Source organism: Furipterus horrens, unplaced genomic scaffold (genome assembly GCF_987537825.1).
Source record: "Furipterus horrens unplaced genomic scaffold, mFurHor1.1.pri manual_scaffold_4, whole genome shotgun sequence".
NCBI lineage: Eukaryota > Metazoa > Chordata > Mammalia > Chiroptera > Furipteridae > Furipterus > Furipterus horrens.
In genome coordinates, this window is record NW_028327174.1 from 176,187,437 (window position 1) to 176,205,032 (window position 17,596).

The 17,596-nt window shown below is 44.5% G+C and overlaps 1 protein-coding gene across 1 annotated transcript; it reads left to right on the plus strand.

Moving 5' to 3' along the window:
* NANS (N-acetylneuraminate synthase) lies at positions 1–16,679 on the plus strand. Its single transcript, XM_090274469.1, has 6 exons — positions 1–243; positions 3,467–3,682; positions 10,305–10,404; positions 11,221–11,375; positions 14,422–14,688; positions 16,446–16,679. Exons 1-6 carry the CDS (start codon positions 112–114, stop codon positions 16,656–16,658), a joined length of 1,083 nt encoding a protein of 360 aa, XP_090130595.1. The 5' UTR covers positions 1–111; the 3' UTR covers positions 16,659–16,679.
* The last annotated feature ends 917 nt before the right edge of the window (positions 16,680–17,596 follow it).

A 17,596-nucleotide genomic window follows, 5' to 3' on the forward strand; every position in this document is an offset into this window, starting at 1 on the left:
GCTGACGTGGCGGGGGTTACGTGTGGGCCCCTGGGCTGCCGACTGAAAGGACTTGCGCCTGCGGCGGCCGGAGCCAGGCGAGTGGAGTGGCGTGGAAGCGCGGTAACTGCGATGCCGCTGGAGCTGGAGCTGTGTCCCGGGCGCTGGGTGGGCGGGCAGCACCCGTGCTTCATCATTGCCGAGATCGGCCAGAACCACCAGGGCGACCTGGACGTGGCCAAGCGCATGATCCGCGTGGCCAAGGTGAGGGGAGCGCTGCAGAGGAGAGGAGTGAGGGGCTCCGGAGAGGGCAGATGTCGCGGGGAGCCGGCATCGCCTTCCTGTCTTTTGCCCTGCCTCTGGCCTGGCGTCCTGCTTGCCTGGTCCATTTCTGAATCTTTCCAAATCCTCTTCATTTCTGCCCCACCCTGACCCTTCTAACCCGACCTCCCTCGCCCCCTCCTGGTGACGGATTGGTATTTCTAAAACACAGATTTGATCAGTTGTACCCCCTACTGACAACCGTCAGTGGCTCCCTGCTGACCTTGGGTAAAGTCGGAATCCTCTGTCCAATGTATTCGAAAAGAGTCAGTGAGAGGCTTTGACTAGAAGTAAACGACCAAGATTTACTCAAGGGCCTTAGAGTTTGGGAACGCCATTAGGCAGAAACCCAGAAGTGTTCTGAAGAAGAAAAGAAAGTTAGGAGTTCTTATAGTAAAGTCATATTCTTGAGACTAATCGATTCTGCACTCTTAGTTGGTCCAGGATGCTTATCAATTGGATGCCAGGTAGTCTGGTCATGTCCTAAGTCCTTTAGATCAAGTTTGATGTGTGTTGGGCATTGACACACAACCAACTGATGTATCTCTGGTATTAATGCAGGACTGGAAAGTTCAAAATTTTAAGTTACCATGCAAGGTAAGATAAGAAAATCATTTTTCTTATGCTTTCAAGACCTTGATAACTTGGCCCCTTCCTGCCTGTTACTTATCTCTGACATCTTCCAGTGATACTGAATTACTTGCAGGAATTTTTGGAAGTTCTGGAAGTTTCTGTGGTCTCTCACCTGCCGTTCCTTGTGTTTGGAATGTGAAATAGTTAAAATGCCAGGACTCTGGGTTCAAATCCTGACTCCACAGCTTACCAGTTGCGTGAATGTGAGATAGATACTTAATCTCTGTGAGCCCCAACGTGTCATTTGAAAACCAATCTTGATAATTATAGTACTTGCCTTGGAGTTATAAGGATCAAGTGGTAACTCATGTAAAGCGGATAGCATAGAATTTGGCACATAGGGTTCAGTATAGTCATGCTCTGCATAATGATGTTTAGGTCAAGGACTGACAACACATATCCCATAAGACAGATGATCATGGAGCGGAAAAGTTCCTATCGCCTAGTGACATCATAGCCCTCAAATGTCATAGCTTAATGCATCACCCATGTGTTTGTGGTGGTGCTGGTGTAAACAATTCTACCACTGCCAGTGGTATAAAAGTAGTTGATCCTTCTGGCGCGGTTGAAAATTTGTTTATAACTTGACTTCCCAAAAATGTCAGTATCCGCAGGGGATTGGTTCCAGGTCCTTCCCACTGGTACCAAAATTCTAGATGTTCAAGTCCCTTATGATCCATGATGTTCAAGGGTCAATTGTATGGCACATAGAATTATGTACAGTACATAAAACTTGATAATGATAATAAGTGATGATGTTACTGGGTTATGTATTTACTATACTACTTATCATTATTGTAGAGTATCCTCTTTCTACTTATTAAGACAAAAGTTTGCTGTAAAACAGTATGTCATGTTATGGCAGCAGCCATATGTGTTCCCGACCAGGAATCAAACCTGCAAACTTTTGGACTATGGGATGACATTCCAACCAACTGAGCCACACCAACCAGGGCTCAATTATTTTTATTTTATTATAATTATATAATATAAATTTATTATAATTAAGGATTTCCTAATTGGATATACTTTTAACTTTCAAATTTTGATGGAAATGGAGCATGATGCCTTGGCTCATCCTGGAGTTCTGCTACTTGTGTTTTGCTAGTAGAGAAGCAGTAAAACCTTGAACAAAGAAACCATGGCCCTGTAGTAAAACAGACAGTGATTGTGTTTTCTCAACCTAGAGTTTATCATAACATTAAACAGCTGAGGAAATCACTCATCTTTAAGAAAGAAGCTGAGAAGAGAAGAGGAACCTGTTCTGGTACTACTGCTGTCATGTGGAATGTGGTTTCTGCTACTTCATTTTTATCATCTTCCTGTAAATGGAAGGTTTGCCCAGGTGGAGACAAGTCTTTTAACTTCTTGAGTGAAAGTGTTGAGGTAGAGGTGAGAAGCAAAGGGAGCCTAAGCGACACTGTGAAGACCTCCTCGTTAGCTTGCTGGGGCCTGGGTGTAGCAGGGATCCAGGTTGCAGTGCTGAACCAGGACACACATGGTCTGCAGCTTTTAGGAAAGTGATCTGGCCAGCTCTGCTGGAGACTCATTGTGCAACTTTGGTCAGGTCACTCTGGGCCTTGAGATCTTCATCTAGACAATGGGAACTGTGTTGTCATACGTCACTTTCACTTTTAATGTTCTTTGAACTTCTTTCCGGTATCATGTCCTGACTGTGCCGTCTTGTGATTTTTCTAGGAGTGAGACCAGCACTCTTTAGCACAAGAGTTTCTGGAGCCAAGGTTTTGAATAACAGTGACACCTCTGTGTTTACGGAAATGTCAGTATGCTGACCTTTTACAGGGTTTTCCTTATATTTCTGTCTCTTAAAAAACAATTCTGAGACATTGAATGCTGACTGGCAATAGAATTATAGCTTTTATAGCCAGACAGTCTAACTTTCATATTATAGTAAGGCTGGGGCATTTCTAAGTTTTGTTTGTTTTTTGCCCCAGAATCTCTTGTTCAAACAAGGTGCCATGCAGAAAAGCACAAGTGCAACACGGCTAAAAGCAGAGTTGTTCCTTTATTTCTGATCCCCATAAGGGGCTCCTCAGATGAGTTACAGGTCCTGGAGCTAGCCCAGAGCAGTTATTTTTATAGATGGAGAAACTGAGTCCAGAGACAGGAAGTGACATCCAAGACTTAGGGTCAGGTTCTGATTTTTTTTTCTACTAAATGCTGGTCCAGTGCTCATTTTACTGTCTTCTGCTGAGATATACAACTTAAAATCTTCCTTAACTGTTTGATTAATTACTTTTAATATTATAACACAAAAGTAAGCCCAAAAGGAGCTCCCTCCCTTTTTTTATTGCATTTTAAGGCGGGTTGCGGGGTGGATAAGAGGAAGCCCCATCCCCAACCTTTTCTTCCTTTGAGACTTTTTGCTTCTCCTCTAACTCTTCGGGGGTTCTTGACCCCCTCTGTCAATTGACATTGTTTTTAAAGATAATGATTTCATAGCAGTTGCCCCCAACATTTCCTCTGAGAATCCATGACAAGTCAGTGAAGGGATCCCTGATGTATGTTGCAGGAGTGTGGGGCTGATTGTGCCAAATTTCAGAAGAGTGAGCTGGAGCACAAGTTTAATCGGAAAGCCTTGGAGAGGCCGTATACTTCGAAGCATTCCTGGGGAAAGACATACGGGGAGCACAAGCGCCACCTGGAATTTAGCCATGACCAGTACAAGGAGCTGCAGAGATACGCCGAAGAGGTTGGCATCTTCTTCACTGCCTCTGGCATGGATGAGGTGAGTCCTCTGCCACTCTGTCATTTGCTACTTTAGCAGACCCAGGGGACAGCAGGCGGCCTGGTGGCTTTTGGCTTAGAGCTCACTCTAGCCCTTGCTCACTTTAGACTTTTTTGTGTTTTCTGGACCTAGAGCTCTCCATAGTATTAACCAGATAAATGCCCAACTAAATGGGAGAGCAGAGGGAGCTGAGGCCCAGTGTGAGTTTATGGGAAGAGTACCATAGTTTCCAAAACACGTTGTCTCTGGGAGCAGAGGACAGCCACACTGCTATCCAGAGTCCCTCAAGCCTATGGGAGACCCCCGCTGGGCCAGTTTCCCCCCAAGGAAAGTGACCTGGACTAAGAGTCAGGAAACCTCTGACTGAGGTTGTGTGACCATCGCCATAATCAATTTTAGAACACTTGTATCACCCTTTGCTGAGTGGCCTTGGCTGGTTCCAGTGGCGTGGCACTGGTGTCATCCAGAAGGGTGTGGCACACAGGATAGTCATGCTGACATCCTGGAAGACTAGCTGGTACCAGGTCTCAGGTTTGATCTGCTCTGTGACCTGCCCCCTCAGGAATCCTTCATGTACTCTTTTTCTGAATGTAACAAATTTTAATTGTAAAAAATAATGTAATATCACAGAAAGTTTACAAAACAGGAAAAAGGGAGGAAAACTGACCCATAATCCCTATACGGCAGCTCTTTTTATGTATTTCCTCCTGAAGTCTTTTTATATGTGTATTTTATTGCTTGGTTGTTATATTTGTGAATTTTAACTCTGTGCATGCTTTTCCCAGTTAACATTATATGAAAAGCTTTTACCCTTATCTTGTTTATTTTTAGATTTATTGAGATATAATTGACATATATAACTCCCTGCATCTTACGCTTAAAGTTTTAATAGCAGTGTAACATTTTTTTGAAGATTTACAACATACCTAACCATTTCTCTGCTGTTGGACATGCAGACTACTTTCAGTATTTTGTGTTTATAAATAATGCTGAGATGAACTTATTTTTTTTTTCTGTTTTGAATTGTCTCCTTAAGATAACTTTGCAGACATGGATCATTAGATGAAACCTTAGAACATTTGTATGGCTCTCGAAACAGTCGGGATTTTTTTAGTCAACCAGAACACTTGAAGTGACCCCAGTTCATTCTCCAGGCCGCTGATCCTTTCTGCCACCCTAAAATATGTCTATAAATTGAGTTCCAAGAAACTTAAGTGCAGCTAGCCATTGGTCGTTTAAAAAAAGGTGGGGAGGCAGAAAACCTAGGCCTCTGGGAAACTTGACATGTCTAGGCTTCAGTTCAGTAGCCCAAATTCACTCCTTAATTCTTAGCATTCATAAAAATGACATTCTTCAGATTTAGTTGTTCGTTTAACAGATATAATTTCCTACTTTTGAATTACACATTATAGTTTACAAAGCATCTTCACATACAGTAATATATTTTACCCCTATTGTGCCCCATTTTACAGATGAAAAAATAGAGGTTCAGAGAGGCTGGGATGTTTGTACAGTGTCGCACAGCTAGGAAAGGGGTCTTGAAGGCAGATCTGAAGCCTGGTGCAGTGTGCTTTCTACGATCCCTCAGCTTCCACCTATGGGTCGGTCCATACATGTGTGTGGCTTCCCAGAGCCCAGCAGAGCCTTTGAGCTTACTCCTTTCTCTTCACCACCCATCCCTACCATCTAGCTGCTTCCCCAGGACAGCATTGAGTCCAAAGTAAGGAGAAATGGGAGAAATGGCATTTGGTAATTTCACTGCAGTGAGTGACAACTAAAAACAATAGCAAACCAAAATAATAAAAAATAACAAACAAATCAAGGAGTATGGCAGCGGTTTGCAAAGTGTGGTCCAACTTTATTTGTAGTAGCCCCAAACTGGAACACCCAAACATTTTTTAGCAGATGAATTGTTAAATGAGGTAGTACATCAACACCACAAAATCCTACTCAGCAACAAAAAGGAATGAACTACTGATAAATGAAACAACTTGAATGGATCTCAAAGCTATGCTGAGTAAAGATGTCATACTCAGAAGGCTGCGTAGTATATGGCTGTGTTATATAATATTCTTGAAATATTCGAACTGTAGAGACAGAAAATAGATTAATGGTTGTCAGGGGTTAGGGAAGGGAAGGAAGTGGTTAACACGTGGGAACCCCGTAGTGATGGCGTAACTCTTTCGTGACTAGTGGTGGTCGCATGAGTCTGTGCATGCGGTAAAATTACACAGAGTTAAATCCTTGCACACCCAAATGAGAACCTGTCAAAATGGCGAAACCTGAATAAGATCAGTGGACTCTGTGTCGCTCCTCTGGTTGTGTTACTGCACTGCATTTCTGGAAGATGTTACCATTGGGGGAGCTGGGTGAAGTGTGCGTTCGACCTCCGTATTATTTCTTACAGCTATATGGGAAGCTGTTATCTCAAAAAGTTTAAAATTTAACAGAAACAAAATTCTTCAGTTTTAATTTTAATTCAGTAAATGTGAATAGATAGAACCTACCTAAACCAAAGCTCTCTAGAGTTCTTTTATTTTTAAGAATGTAAACAGTAAAACATTTGGGGCCCATGCTATATGACATCCACCTCGGCTGTGGGTCCAGTGGCTACAATAATCTCAGTCTGGGCTTGGCATGTCCCTTCCCCACTGAGAGCCTCCCTTTCCTCGTGTGTGTGAACAAGCTGCTGTCCAAGGGCTCTCCCAGCTCTGACGTCCTGAGTCACTGTAAGATTGGCAAAGGCCTTTTTCGCTCAGTCAGTGTTTCCAGGCACCTGGGCTCCTGGATGTAGACTGTGAAGGAGAGAGGGCACCTCCTTGCATCTGTGAGGCTACTTAGGAAAAGTCACTTTAGGTTGTTTGCTCCCAGGTGGCTTCAAGGTGAGAATCAGGAGCAGTTGGGAGATGGGGAGGAGCCTGGGAGTGGGTGGTTGGGGGCTGCCTCTCAGCCTGCAGCCTTTTTGGATTCCCAGGAAGCTTCTGTTTGGTGCGTAGGACATGTGCTCTGTGGCCACACTGAGTTCGGGTCCTGGCACTGACACTAATTGCATGGGCTCAGGCTGGTCACGTAACCTCTTTGAGCTGAAGGTGCCCATCTGTAAAATGGGATAATAAAGATGCCCACCCCACAGGGCTGGGGTGAGGATTCAATGAGATAAGCCTGTGGGTGCAAGACCTGCGTTCACTGTGTGATAGCTCTGTTACTTACAACCCTTTGGAGTTTTTTTTTTGTTCCACACCATCTTTGCAGGGAGGTTCCTCTGTCCTAGGAATGCCATTTGTTCCCAGCTGGTCTTCTGAATGACCCGGGCACAGGCAGTGAGGAGAAATGCATTCTTAAGAGCCTTTATAAGAGTTAATTTGTTTGGCAGGCCAGGTTCCTTTACTGAACCAGCATGTCCTGTCTACCGGCTGTTGGACGTGGGTGGGTCCCTTGTTTCATGTTTACCTAGCTTGTGGCTCTGGGTACGTATCCACCCTAACTTCCTCATGGACGGTAGGCATTGACTCTGCGTGCTGCCCTCGGGTGTTCTTTGAGTACCCAGGAAAGGTTAGGGCGTGGCAGAATTTTATTAAGGCCAAGTCAGCTACCAGAGCACCTGGTCAAAAGCTACCCAGAGGTATATGCAACACGCTGATACAAGCAGAGTGCCTTCGGTCTAAGGGAGAGTTCTATTCAAAAAGCCGATGGCAGCTATGACCATAGAGCTGGCCCCTCACACACGAATGAGCTGCTCTCCCCTCGCAGTACTTGCCTCCCTGGTGCCCTCTCTCCTCCTCCCTCCCTTTCCTTGGCCACGCTGCCAGCAGGGTGCCTCCTGCCCTAGTCCTGGTGCTTCCCCCTCATCATTCCTCACCCTGGGCACCTCTCTAACTCATCACTATGGGATTCTTTTTCCTTTCCTACGGGACCCCAGAACTGAGGGGAGTGGCAGGAGCTTTAGAAAAATCCCACCTCCTCTCTTCTGTTACCCCTTAGATCAGCGGGCCCCAAAGTTTCTCACAGGACATTATATGAAAAGGGGGTTCTGACAACACATTGCCAATCCTCATTATTAATTAATTAATTTAGAATCAGTAAGTCCCCGCCCCCCAAATAAACGGGCCCTTTAAGAGGCAGCTCTGGCAGTGTAGCATTTCACCCAAACCAGTTTGCTGGCAGGGCCTTTTACCGTATATTTAACCCAGTTGGATGCCCAGGGAGGACTCCAAAAGGCTTTTTTTAAAAAAAAATCCTCACCCGAGGATATGTTTACTGATTTTATAGAAAGAGAGAAAAACATCGGTGTGAGAAACATCAATTGGTTGCCTCCTGTACGCGGCCTGACCAGGGATCGAACCCGCAACCTAGTTATGTGCCCTGACCACGGGTCCAACCTGCAAACTTTTGGTGTAAGGGGCGACGTTCCAACCAACTAGGCAACCCAGCAAGAGCGAAACGACATTTTGCTGTGGGGTGGGAGGGAGAGGTGTGAGGCTGCCTACTGCGTTGCAACCCCAGGTGGAAAGGGGTTGGACAGTCAGATGGGCAGGGCTGGGGGAAGCCAAGGAATCCACAGAGAGAAGTGGGCCACTGGCACTGATGCAGCCTGAGGAGGCCTGGCTCCGGGATGGAAGGCCAGCATCATCCCAATGACTGAAATTGGCACCCTTTGCAGAAATCAGTCCGAAACGGCAGTTTTCTAAATGGCCACTAGGTGGGGATGGGTCCTCAGGAGGCCTACAAAATGAGGCGTACCTGTCCCTTCTATAGAATTTGCTCCCCACTTTTTTTCTCACTATAAAATTGTAAAATTTGCAACCTCCACAGATAAGCTTTTGCAAAGTGTTTTTTTCTGCATTTGGCACTTCCTTGTCCCTGCTTGCTCTGCACCTCTATCTATTTATGCCCTTGGGGACTTTTTCATCCTGAGCCACTTTCTCACAAGTTGAACATTAGATAGAAGACAACTTAGCATAGGACTTTCCCTCTGAAAACACAAGACACTCTCTTCATCTATCAGATAGAGTGAGAGGCGTGGAAAAATTTGACTTTGTTCAGTAAACATATTAAAGAATGTTTTTCAGTTCCATTCTAGGGCTGGTTAACAGGAGAGAATGAGCTAGAAAAATATCAAAAGGAAAGAGAAGAGGAAGAAATAAAGTAGAAGGGAAGGTAGTGGCAGGAAGAACTGCAGCAAAGGTGGCTTAGCACACTTGGAGGTGAGTGGCCCTGGGGCCACACTGGGGAGTGTCTGTTGGATGTAGGGGGTTGCAGGCTGCCTTTGAACTGTTCACGGGCTGGTTAGCCACTTGTATGGCTATCCGACAGCTCTAACCAGTACGTTATTAGAGGACTTACCTGTAACGGAAGTTATTCTCTGAGTGCAGCCAGTGTGGTTGGAGTAGTTTGTCATCCACTGGGAAGATGGACGGAAGCTCGGGCCGCAGTGGGTTGATTAAAGACCTGCTGGCAGAATGACCTTTTCATACTGTTCCTCACCACCCCTGTGTCCTTTGGATTTTGAGACATGGTGACCTCGCTCCTTGCTACTCAGAGTGTGATTCATGGAGCACCAGCTTTGGGATTTATTTAAAAATGCACCTGAAACCTATATAAGTTTATACTTTTATTAACCAGTGTCACCCCAATAAATTCAATTTAAAAAAAAGAAAAGAAATGCAGACTTGTAGACCCGATCTGGACTGATAGTCAGAGTTTGAATTTTATTTCAGTGAGATCCCTGGGAGATTTGTGTGCCTGAGTTAGAGCATGAGAGGCACTGACGTAGCTCATCAAGTCTAGCAAACTGACTTGAGGACAGGTAGAACTTCGATACTTGGAAACATTCTGAGACATTGATTCTCCCACTTCTGATTTTCAACTTCAATTTTTAAAAAATAATAATAAAAGGTAGTTTGGGAGTTCTTGTAATTTGACAGCAAACTGGGATTTTATTCTTAAAACTGTGGTCTCCTGATACCTTCATCGAGTGTTTAGTACACTTGCCAGGGTTATTGATGAATCCCAGATAAGGATGGCAAAGGGCCCTAGATAGGTGATTTCAAGTAGTGATGTTGTGTCCAAAAACATTGACTGAGGCTTTCCCTGTGGGCAGCAGGGTTTGAGGTCTGAAAGGGCTGGGTTTGATAGGCTCTGTCACTGTGCCAGGGCTGGCCCATCAAATGCTCTATTTTTTCCACTTTTGGCAAGGATTGAAATGGCCTCGTTTCCTGGCTCTTTGGTCCCACATAAAGGGTAAGGCCTTTGAGGGACATTCATTTTCTCACTGCCTGGTTTTCTGGGTCAAGATTAGGTCATGACCCTCTGAATTTGTTCACTGGGCCTCACGCCCCTGGGGAAGAAGATCTGGCCAGGGGTCTGATTGTTTTCTGGATTCTGTAGCCAGCCAGGCCAGCATGCAATGTTTGTTGGATAAGTGGATGGGTGGCTGTGAATGAAAGAATGCTTGAAATTGAATGAAATGACTGATAACAAATCTTTGCCTGCTTGCAGGTTTTTGGGAGAGTCCCTCTTGCTGGTAAAAGGAGGGGTTTTTCTTTTCCTAGGTGGCTTCTTGCCTGTCTTGAGGGCAGTGCTTTTGAACAGTGGTGAAAAAGAACTCCTTTGATTTTTCTAGATGGCAGTTGAGTTTCTGCATGGACTGAATGTTCCATTTTTCAAAGTTGGATCTGGAGACACTAATAATTTTCCTTATCTCGAAAAAACAGCCAAAAAAGGTGAGTGTTTAATTTTTGTTATAAAATCTGAGGGAGTCCAAACCACATTGTTACTCCTTGAGTGGCAGCTAAAGGATTTTCATGAAATCAGACTTTAGAAAATTCTTTTCGGTCTGCACATACTCCCACTTTTTCCTGTGCTGACTTGAAAAGGAAGAAATTAAGGATGACACAATTGTTATAAGGATTTAATTTAAAATTATTTTTAATTTATAAGAAATGACATAAAATTGAGGCTACAATACTATATGTAAAACTTCTTAGAAGAAGCTTGGACTGAGAAATATTCTGTGGGTATAGTCTAACATCTAATATATGCACATTACATTTTGTAAGTAGTGATCTCATTTGATTCTCACAACAGCTCTGAGACTACAGCAGGTAATGTCATTATCATTCTGCATATTTATGTCCTAGATGAGGCATCCGAGGCCACATAGCTAGTGAGTGGCAGCTCTGGGCCTTATACTCATGTTCTTGAATCTGGGGTCTGTGCTTACCCTACCACACAGTGCACTCTCTTAATCCAATGAGATGCTCCTCTTTCTTTCAGGAGTGTGAAATTACTCTGACTCCTTAATTTAGTTCACTTTTCTAAACTATGTGATTGGGGGTTGGGGGGAGTCTGCGGTTCCCATGGTCAAGAGCAGGAACCCACCAAGCTCACCTCTGTTCCTCCACAGTGGCTGGCAAAATATTTGAGAGATACTTGTGAAGTTCGGTTGACTGAGGAGAACCAACAGTTGAGGTGTGCTTGAGGGAGAGTCAGAACCACTAAAAAGAAAGTGACGATGATGTTGGTATTGAGTCACTCAGGCCGCCCAATGGTGATCTCCAGCGGGATGCAGTCAATGGACACCATGAAGCAAGTCTATCAGATTGTGAAGCCCCTCAACCCCAACTTCTGCTTCCTCCAGTGCACCAGTGCATACCCGCTCCTGCCCGAGGACGTCAACCTGCGTGTCATCTCGGTGAGCAGGAGGGAGGGCCCTGTCTCATTAGCAAAATGGCTTTTCTAGGGCCATTTACAGTGGGGAAGATGTAGCCTTTTTTGCAATCAAAATTCAACCAGCGTTGACATGCTTCATAATTTGAGTATCCTTTGATAATCTTGCTGTTGTAGAATCAAATTAGAACCAACCGTGCAGCTAAAGAAGCAGATGCATTCTAAATAGGATGGTTATACATTAAATCTTCTTAAAACCAATCTTAATTTCACCCATTATAAAATTTAAGTCCTCATAATTGCCTATATACTTTTTCTTTACCCATGTGTATGTATTGGCCATTAGAGGTCCTTCTTTTGTGAATTGCTGGCTCATATCTTTTCCTAGTGCACTTTCTTGTGTGTAAGAGAGAGTGTGTGTGTGTGTGGTTATCATTTTAACCATTTTTAGGTATACAATTCAGTGGCATTAAGTATATTCACATTGTTGTGCTACCATTACCACCATCCATCTCCAGAACTTTTTCATCTTCCCAAACTGAAACTAAACCCATTAAACACTTAACTGCCCATTTGCCCCTCCCCCAGCACCTAGCAGCCACCCTTCTACTTTCTGTCTATGAATTTGATCTAGGTACCTCATATAAGTGGAATCATAGAGTATTTGTCTTTTTGTAATCTTCTTTCACTTAGCATAATGTCTTCAAGGCTCATCCATGTTGTATGTAGTATATGTGAGCATTTCATTCCTATTTAAGGCTGTATAATATTCCATTGTATGTATATACCACATTTTGTTTATTCATCCATCGATGTATATTTTGGGTGTTTCCACCCTTTGGATATTGTGAACAATGCTGTTAGGGACATTGGTATGCAAGTATCTTTTTGTTTTTCTTCATATTGAGTTGTAGGCAACCTTCTTGAAACTTCTGGCTTTTCCTCCTCTGTGTTATTTGCCAGCTCTGTTAATTTTCTACTGTAATTCTGAGCATCCCTGAGGCTCAAAATGTTTGCAGTGATAGCCTTGAAGAAGCTATTTCTCTCCAGGATTTTGTCTACTCCAACTCTGTCACATATCGTGAAGTCTAGTCCCAAAGGGAAAAGGACTTTCTTGCCTGAGATCTCGCAGCAGCTTGGTGACGAAGCTGGGACCAGAATCTTTTGCTCTTACTGTCTCAGGCCACCTCTATCAGCACCTGAAACTTAACTAAATTAGAACTGTATATATATGTGGTTATCATACAAAAACATTGTAGTAATATTATATACACACATATAATTTTGATGTTCCAGTTGACCAGTTTTGGTTTTTTTTACATTTTCCTTTGAATACAGTATTGGACATTGTCTTTTTTTTTCATGATAGTGTAAACTTTTGTACATGTTGCTACAGTTTTCATACCTCACTTAAAAAATTGCTGTATTTTTCACTCCATAAGATGCATCTGATCATAAGACACACCTAGGTTTAGAGGAGGAGAACAAGAAAAATAATATTCTGAACCAAATGGTGTTCTAAAGTATTTTAAAATATATAATAATAATATTTCAACCATGTAAAGTGGACAGCCATCAAGAGTGGTATTAAGAACCATCATCACTGTCATTAACAAATGAGGAGAAACTTTAAGGTTCAGCTACTCTTCTAGTTTTCTGGGAACCCCACGTCAGGTAATATATATCATGGTCTGTGATGCAATATTTGCTCCATAAGATGCACAGACATTTCCCCCCACTTTGCGGCGGGGGGGGGGGGGGGGGAGGGGGCAGTGTGTCTTACAGAGAGAAAAATACGGTAACCTTTTTTGAAAACTGACACTGTGTCTTTTTACCTAAACTTTCTGTCCCTCCCAGTTGATAGTCTTTTCTCTTATTTTTAGCCATCTCTGAATGCTGTTATTTTTAAAATTTAAACATGATTTTTAAAAGCTTAAATAGCTTTGAATTCTAGAACATAGAACATGATGTTCTCTTATTCCTATCCCATAGAGATTACAATAATCAACAATTTAGTATATGTGACTCCAGATTTTTTCCTTGATTTTCTTTCTCTGGGTAACATGGTCCCCCTTTCCCTTCCAAACCCATCTGAGGTGCACTCATGTCGGTCTACACTCTTGATACCAGGGCACAGTGAATGTTAAATTGTCAGCTCTCCCATCTCGGGCCCAACCCACTGTATTACAGCAATTCCCCAACCTAGCAACCTGCACTCCCTTGACCATCACACACCATTAAAGCCTGGTTTTCAAGGCCTTTGCCACTCGGCTGGCCTAATCTTCTGTTAAACCCCGTCTGGGTCTCTCTAGTGTACTTAGGCTTTTCAGTCACCCTCACTGACAAGACTCACTCGACTTGGAATGCCTTTTGTTGCCTTCAGTGAATTATAGATAACAGATTAATTAATTATTTAGCATTTCCACCAAAGAATTGTTTTGAGATTGGGCTATATATACATTATTGATGATATTTGTGCATACAGCACACTTACTTTAAGCAGCTTAGGCTAATTAAATGTGACAGATGTGTTTGTTTTTTTCACTCCTCACCTGGGGTTATGTTTATTGATTTTAGAGAGGTTTTGGGGAGAAAGAGAAAGAGAGAAAAACATCAGCTGGTACGTGTCCCAGCTAAGGATTGAAACTACAGCCTAGGTGTGCGCCTTGACCAGGGATCAAATCTGCAACCTTTTGGTTTACTGGATGATGCTCCAGCTAACTGAGCTACCTGGCCGGGGCCAGATGCTTTTGGAATGAGTTTGGGCATCTGGTTATAGCTGTTATTCCTGGTGTTGTGCGCAGTGTACAACATTCTTAAAATGTATTCTTGATAACAGTGGCCAGTTTTTGAGCATCTACAGTGTGCCGAGTGCTTTTCATGCATTTCTGGCAGCCCTGGACAGTTATTATCCCCAGTGAGGAGAGGCCCAGTGAGCCTGAGTGTCTTGCCCGTATTTGCATAAATGGCGAGCAGCTAAACTGGCACTCTAACCCAGACCTTCCTGACTCTGGAATATAGGCATAAAGCACCACAATATTTAACTTTTTTTTTCTTTTTCTATTCTAAAGGAATATCAGAAGCTCTTTCCTGACATTCCCATAGGGTACTCTGGGCATGAAACAGGCATAGCAATATCTGTGGCCGCCGTGGCTCTGGGGGCCAAGGTTTTGGAGCGTCATATAACTTTGGACAAGACCTGGAAGGGGAGTGACCACGCTGCCTCACTGGAGCCTGGAGAACTGGCCGAGCTGGTGCGGTCCGTGCGCCTGGTGGAAAGGGCCCTGGGCTCCCCAACCAAGCAGCTGCTGCCCTGTGAGATGGCCTGCAATGAGAAGGTGGGTTCTGCCCGGCCCTGCTGGGCTCCACTGGTCAAGAGGGCCGTAGTGGACTCACCTGCCAGGGAGAGTCAGGACCTATCCTGACTGAGCCCAGGCCAGTGGGGTGAGGAAGGAGTGTCACCCTAGCCCTTGGAGTCTCTCTGGGCTCATATTAGCCATGGGAGAAACATTCTACATCGGCAGTTCCTCTGGCAGCCAAGGATCATGCTGTAGTGTCTCATGAGTCTGAAGTCTGCGACCCCAGAGCTCTAGACTTCAGGACATGTAAGCAGTGTGGTGGTGTCCAGGGCCTCATGAGGCACTCGGGCAGGCCAGTCTGGGGTCCCCTGGAGAGGTGAGCCTTGAGAAACATCTAGGTAGAGGGGTTCCATGAGGCAGGGGGAGAAGGGCCTCTGGTACGTTGAGGTATCTCTAATTGGGAGGCACTGGGTGGATGGGGGCGGCAGTTTATCACGGGGGTTGTCAGGGAGTGATGCACATATTCCCTCAGGAGCAGTTTGAGCTGTGTAGCCTTGACCTTCAGGGAGAGGGCATGGGGAGGCCAAGGAACACTGCTTGGCACACTGACCATCTGGGCTTCTTGGAAGCCGTGGCCTAGACATGTCTTGGCCTCTGAGTCATGGAGCCAGGCATCCCAGGGCCACCAGGAGTGCAGACACTCCTAGTCTGCTGCGGGCTGTCTGGGTGAAGGCAAAGGCCAACCGCCAGGCTTGCACGGGGAGTGTTGTCATCTTCTATTCTCCTGGGGCCCTACTCACTTCCCTCAAATTAAAGATGCATAGACACCAGGAAATGATAGTAGTAGCAAAAAGTGACAAACTGCCTGATAGAGGAAAAGGGGAGAGAATTGTACCAGAAACCAGAATGAGAACCAGGTCCTTAATTTGGTTCTAAGTCTCCTAGCTCTGTGAGCAAGCAGTGAAATCTTAACAGGATATATAATCTGATAATTGTTCATTGATAGACATTTTGCCTCGGTACTAAATTCCAGAATTGGTTCCTTGGCCCTTACATAGAGAAATAGAGGAATATAATAACTTAGACAAGACATAGAAATGCTGGTCATGAGCTTCACATATCCTTCATTCTGCTCGCCTGCCCTGTCCTAGGAGGCCCCATTTCCTGTCCTCGGTGTAGCAGTCATACTCGTTGTCTTGTGAGACCTCCATGTTCCTATTTGACTAAGCAAGGTGGCCATAAACTTCATGTCTCTTGAGAGTAGTGGACCAGGAATGAGGAATCCTAGGTTCTCATCCCAGCCCCTTGCAACCTTAGCCAAGTTACCTGCCTTCTGTGGGCCTCAGTTTCCCCTTGTTTAAAATGAGATATTGAACTAACTGATGATAAAAGTAAATGGTGTAATTTTTATTTATCAGGAAGGTTCTACGTTCCCGGTAGGTTACATATATTATCACTAATCCTTATTGTCATTGGATAAGATAGAGGCACTGCTATTTCCCATTTTACAGAGAAGCTGAGCCACAGCTGGGATTCGGACCTGGCTCTGTTCGGTGACATAACCCGAGACCTTTCCATTGCATTTTATTGTGAAGGCCCCTCCTCTGAATCTGAGTTCACCCCATACTGGCTGCGTCTCTGCCATGTGTGAGATAACTGCTCTGGGCGCCGAGGAGGGCACCAGAGTCCCTGTTCTCAGGGAGCCTTGCAAAGACTGATTGGGGACCTTGAGTATAAAGCCACGTGTACTAGTTACTTTTGTGAGACTACCACTGAATCTTAATTTTTATCTACAGCTGGGCAAGTCTGTAGTGGCCAAAGTGAAAATTCCAGAAGGCACCATTCTAACACTGGACATGCTCACTGTGAAGGTGGGAGAGCCCAAAGGCTACCCTCCTGAAGACATTTTTAGTCTGGTGGGCAAGAAGGTCCTGGTCACTATTGAAGAAGACGACACCATCATGGAAGAATTGGTAGAAAATCACGGCAAAAAAATCAAGTCTTTATAAAATAAAGTGCCATTCTCTGAATTCTGAATTGCCTGACTGGTACTGTTGGGTATGTTGGGTGAGTGGAACAAGAGTGGTGGTCTCCAGAGACCTAGCGCTCAGCCACTCCCCCTCCCTGGCAGCAGACGTTTTGGGGCCAGGCCCTGTGTCAAGTCCATGGGAGGGGGTACAAAGAGCAAATACGACCATCTCTTGCTTCAAGTTGGCTGTCCCAGAAGGGGAAGTGGGCTCAAAAGCAAATCCTCATCTCCAGTGGCGTGCGTGTAAGAGGGGCGAGCGCTGCTGTATGGGTCTTTTCTGAGCCTTCATTCTTACTGCCCACAAAGCCAACCCAAATGACCTGAAATCTCCCTTCCTTCCAGACGTCTAGCTGTATTTCTTTCCACTGCCCTAGCCCCTGCTCACTTTGGGGTTCTGTTCAGTGAGCTGTATAGTGACCACTTGGTATTAGAGAAGGCGTTGGTCAAAGGGTCTTGCAGACAGAAATACCTGAAGTGCTCACATCTCTGAGGAAAGAGGGAAATGGCATTCACTTCTTTTGACAGATATGGAGGACCAAGACTGTGCCAGACTGTTTTAGGTCCTGAGGATAAGCCCAAATCCCTTCCTTATGGGACTTCCCAATCAGATGGGGACAGGTACACAATAAACCATGAGCATAGTAAGTAAGTCACAGTATGTTGAAAGGTGACATGTGCAATGGGGAGCAAACAGAACTGCATGAGGGAGACAGGCAATGTGGGGCTTGGTGTACTTGTAGGTTGTGGTGACTTTGAATAAGGTGGTTATGCTGAAGTCAGCCCTTCTATAATCCACAATGAAATTATAAACCTAGCTAATAAAAAAGATTGTCTGACTTCCTTGAACAGCATGAACCTTTCACAGAGATCCCCTTTGTTCTTATGAACCAATAGAGATTAAGATTCTTTTCAAATGTA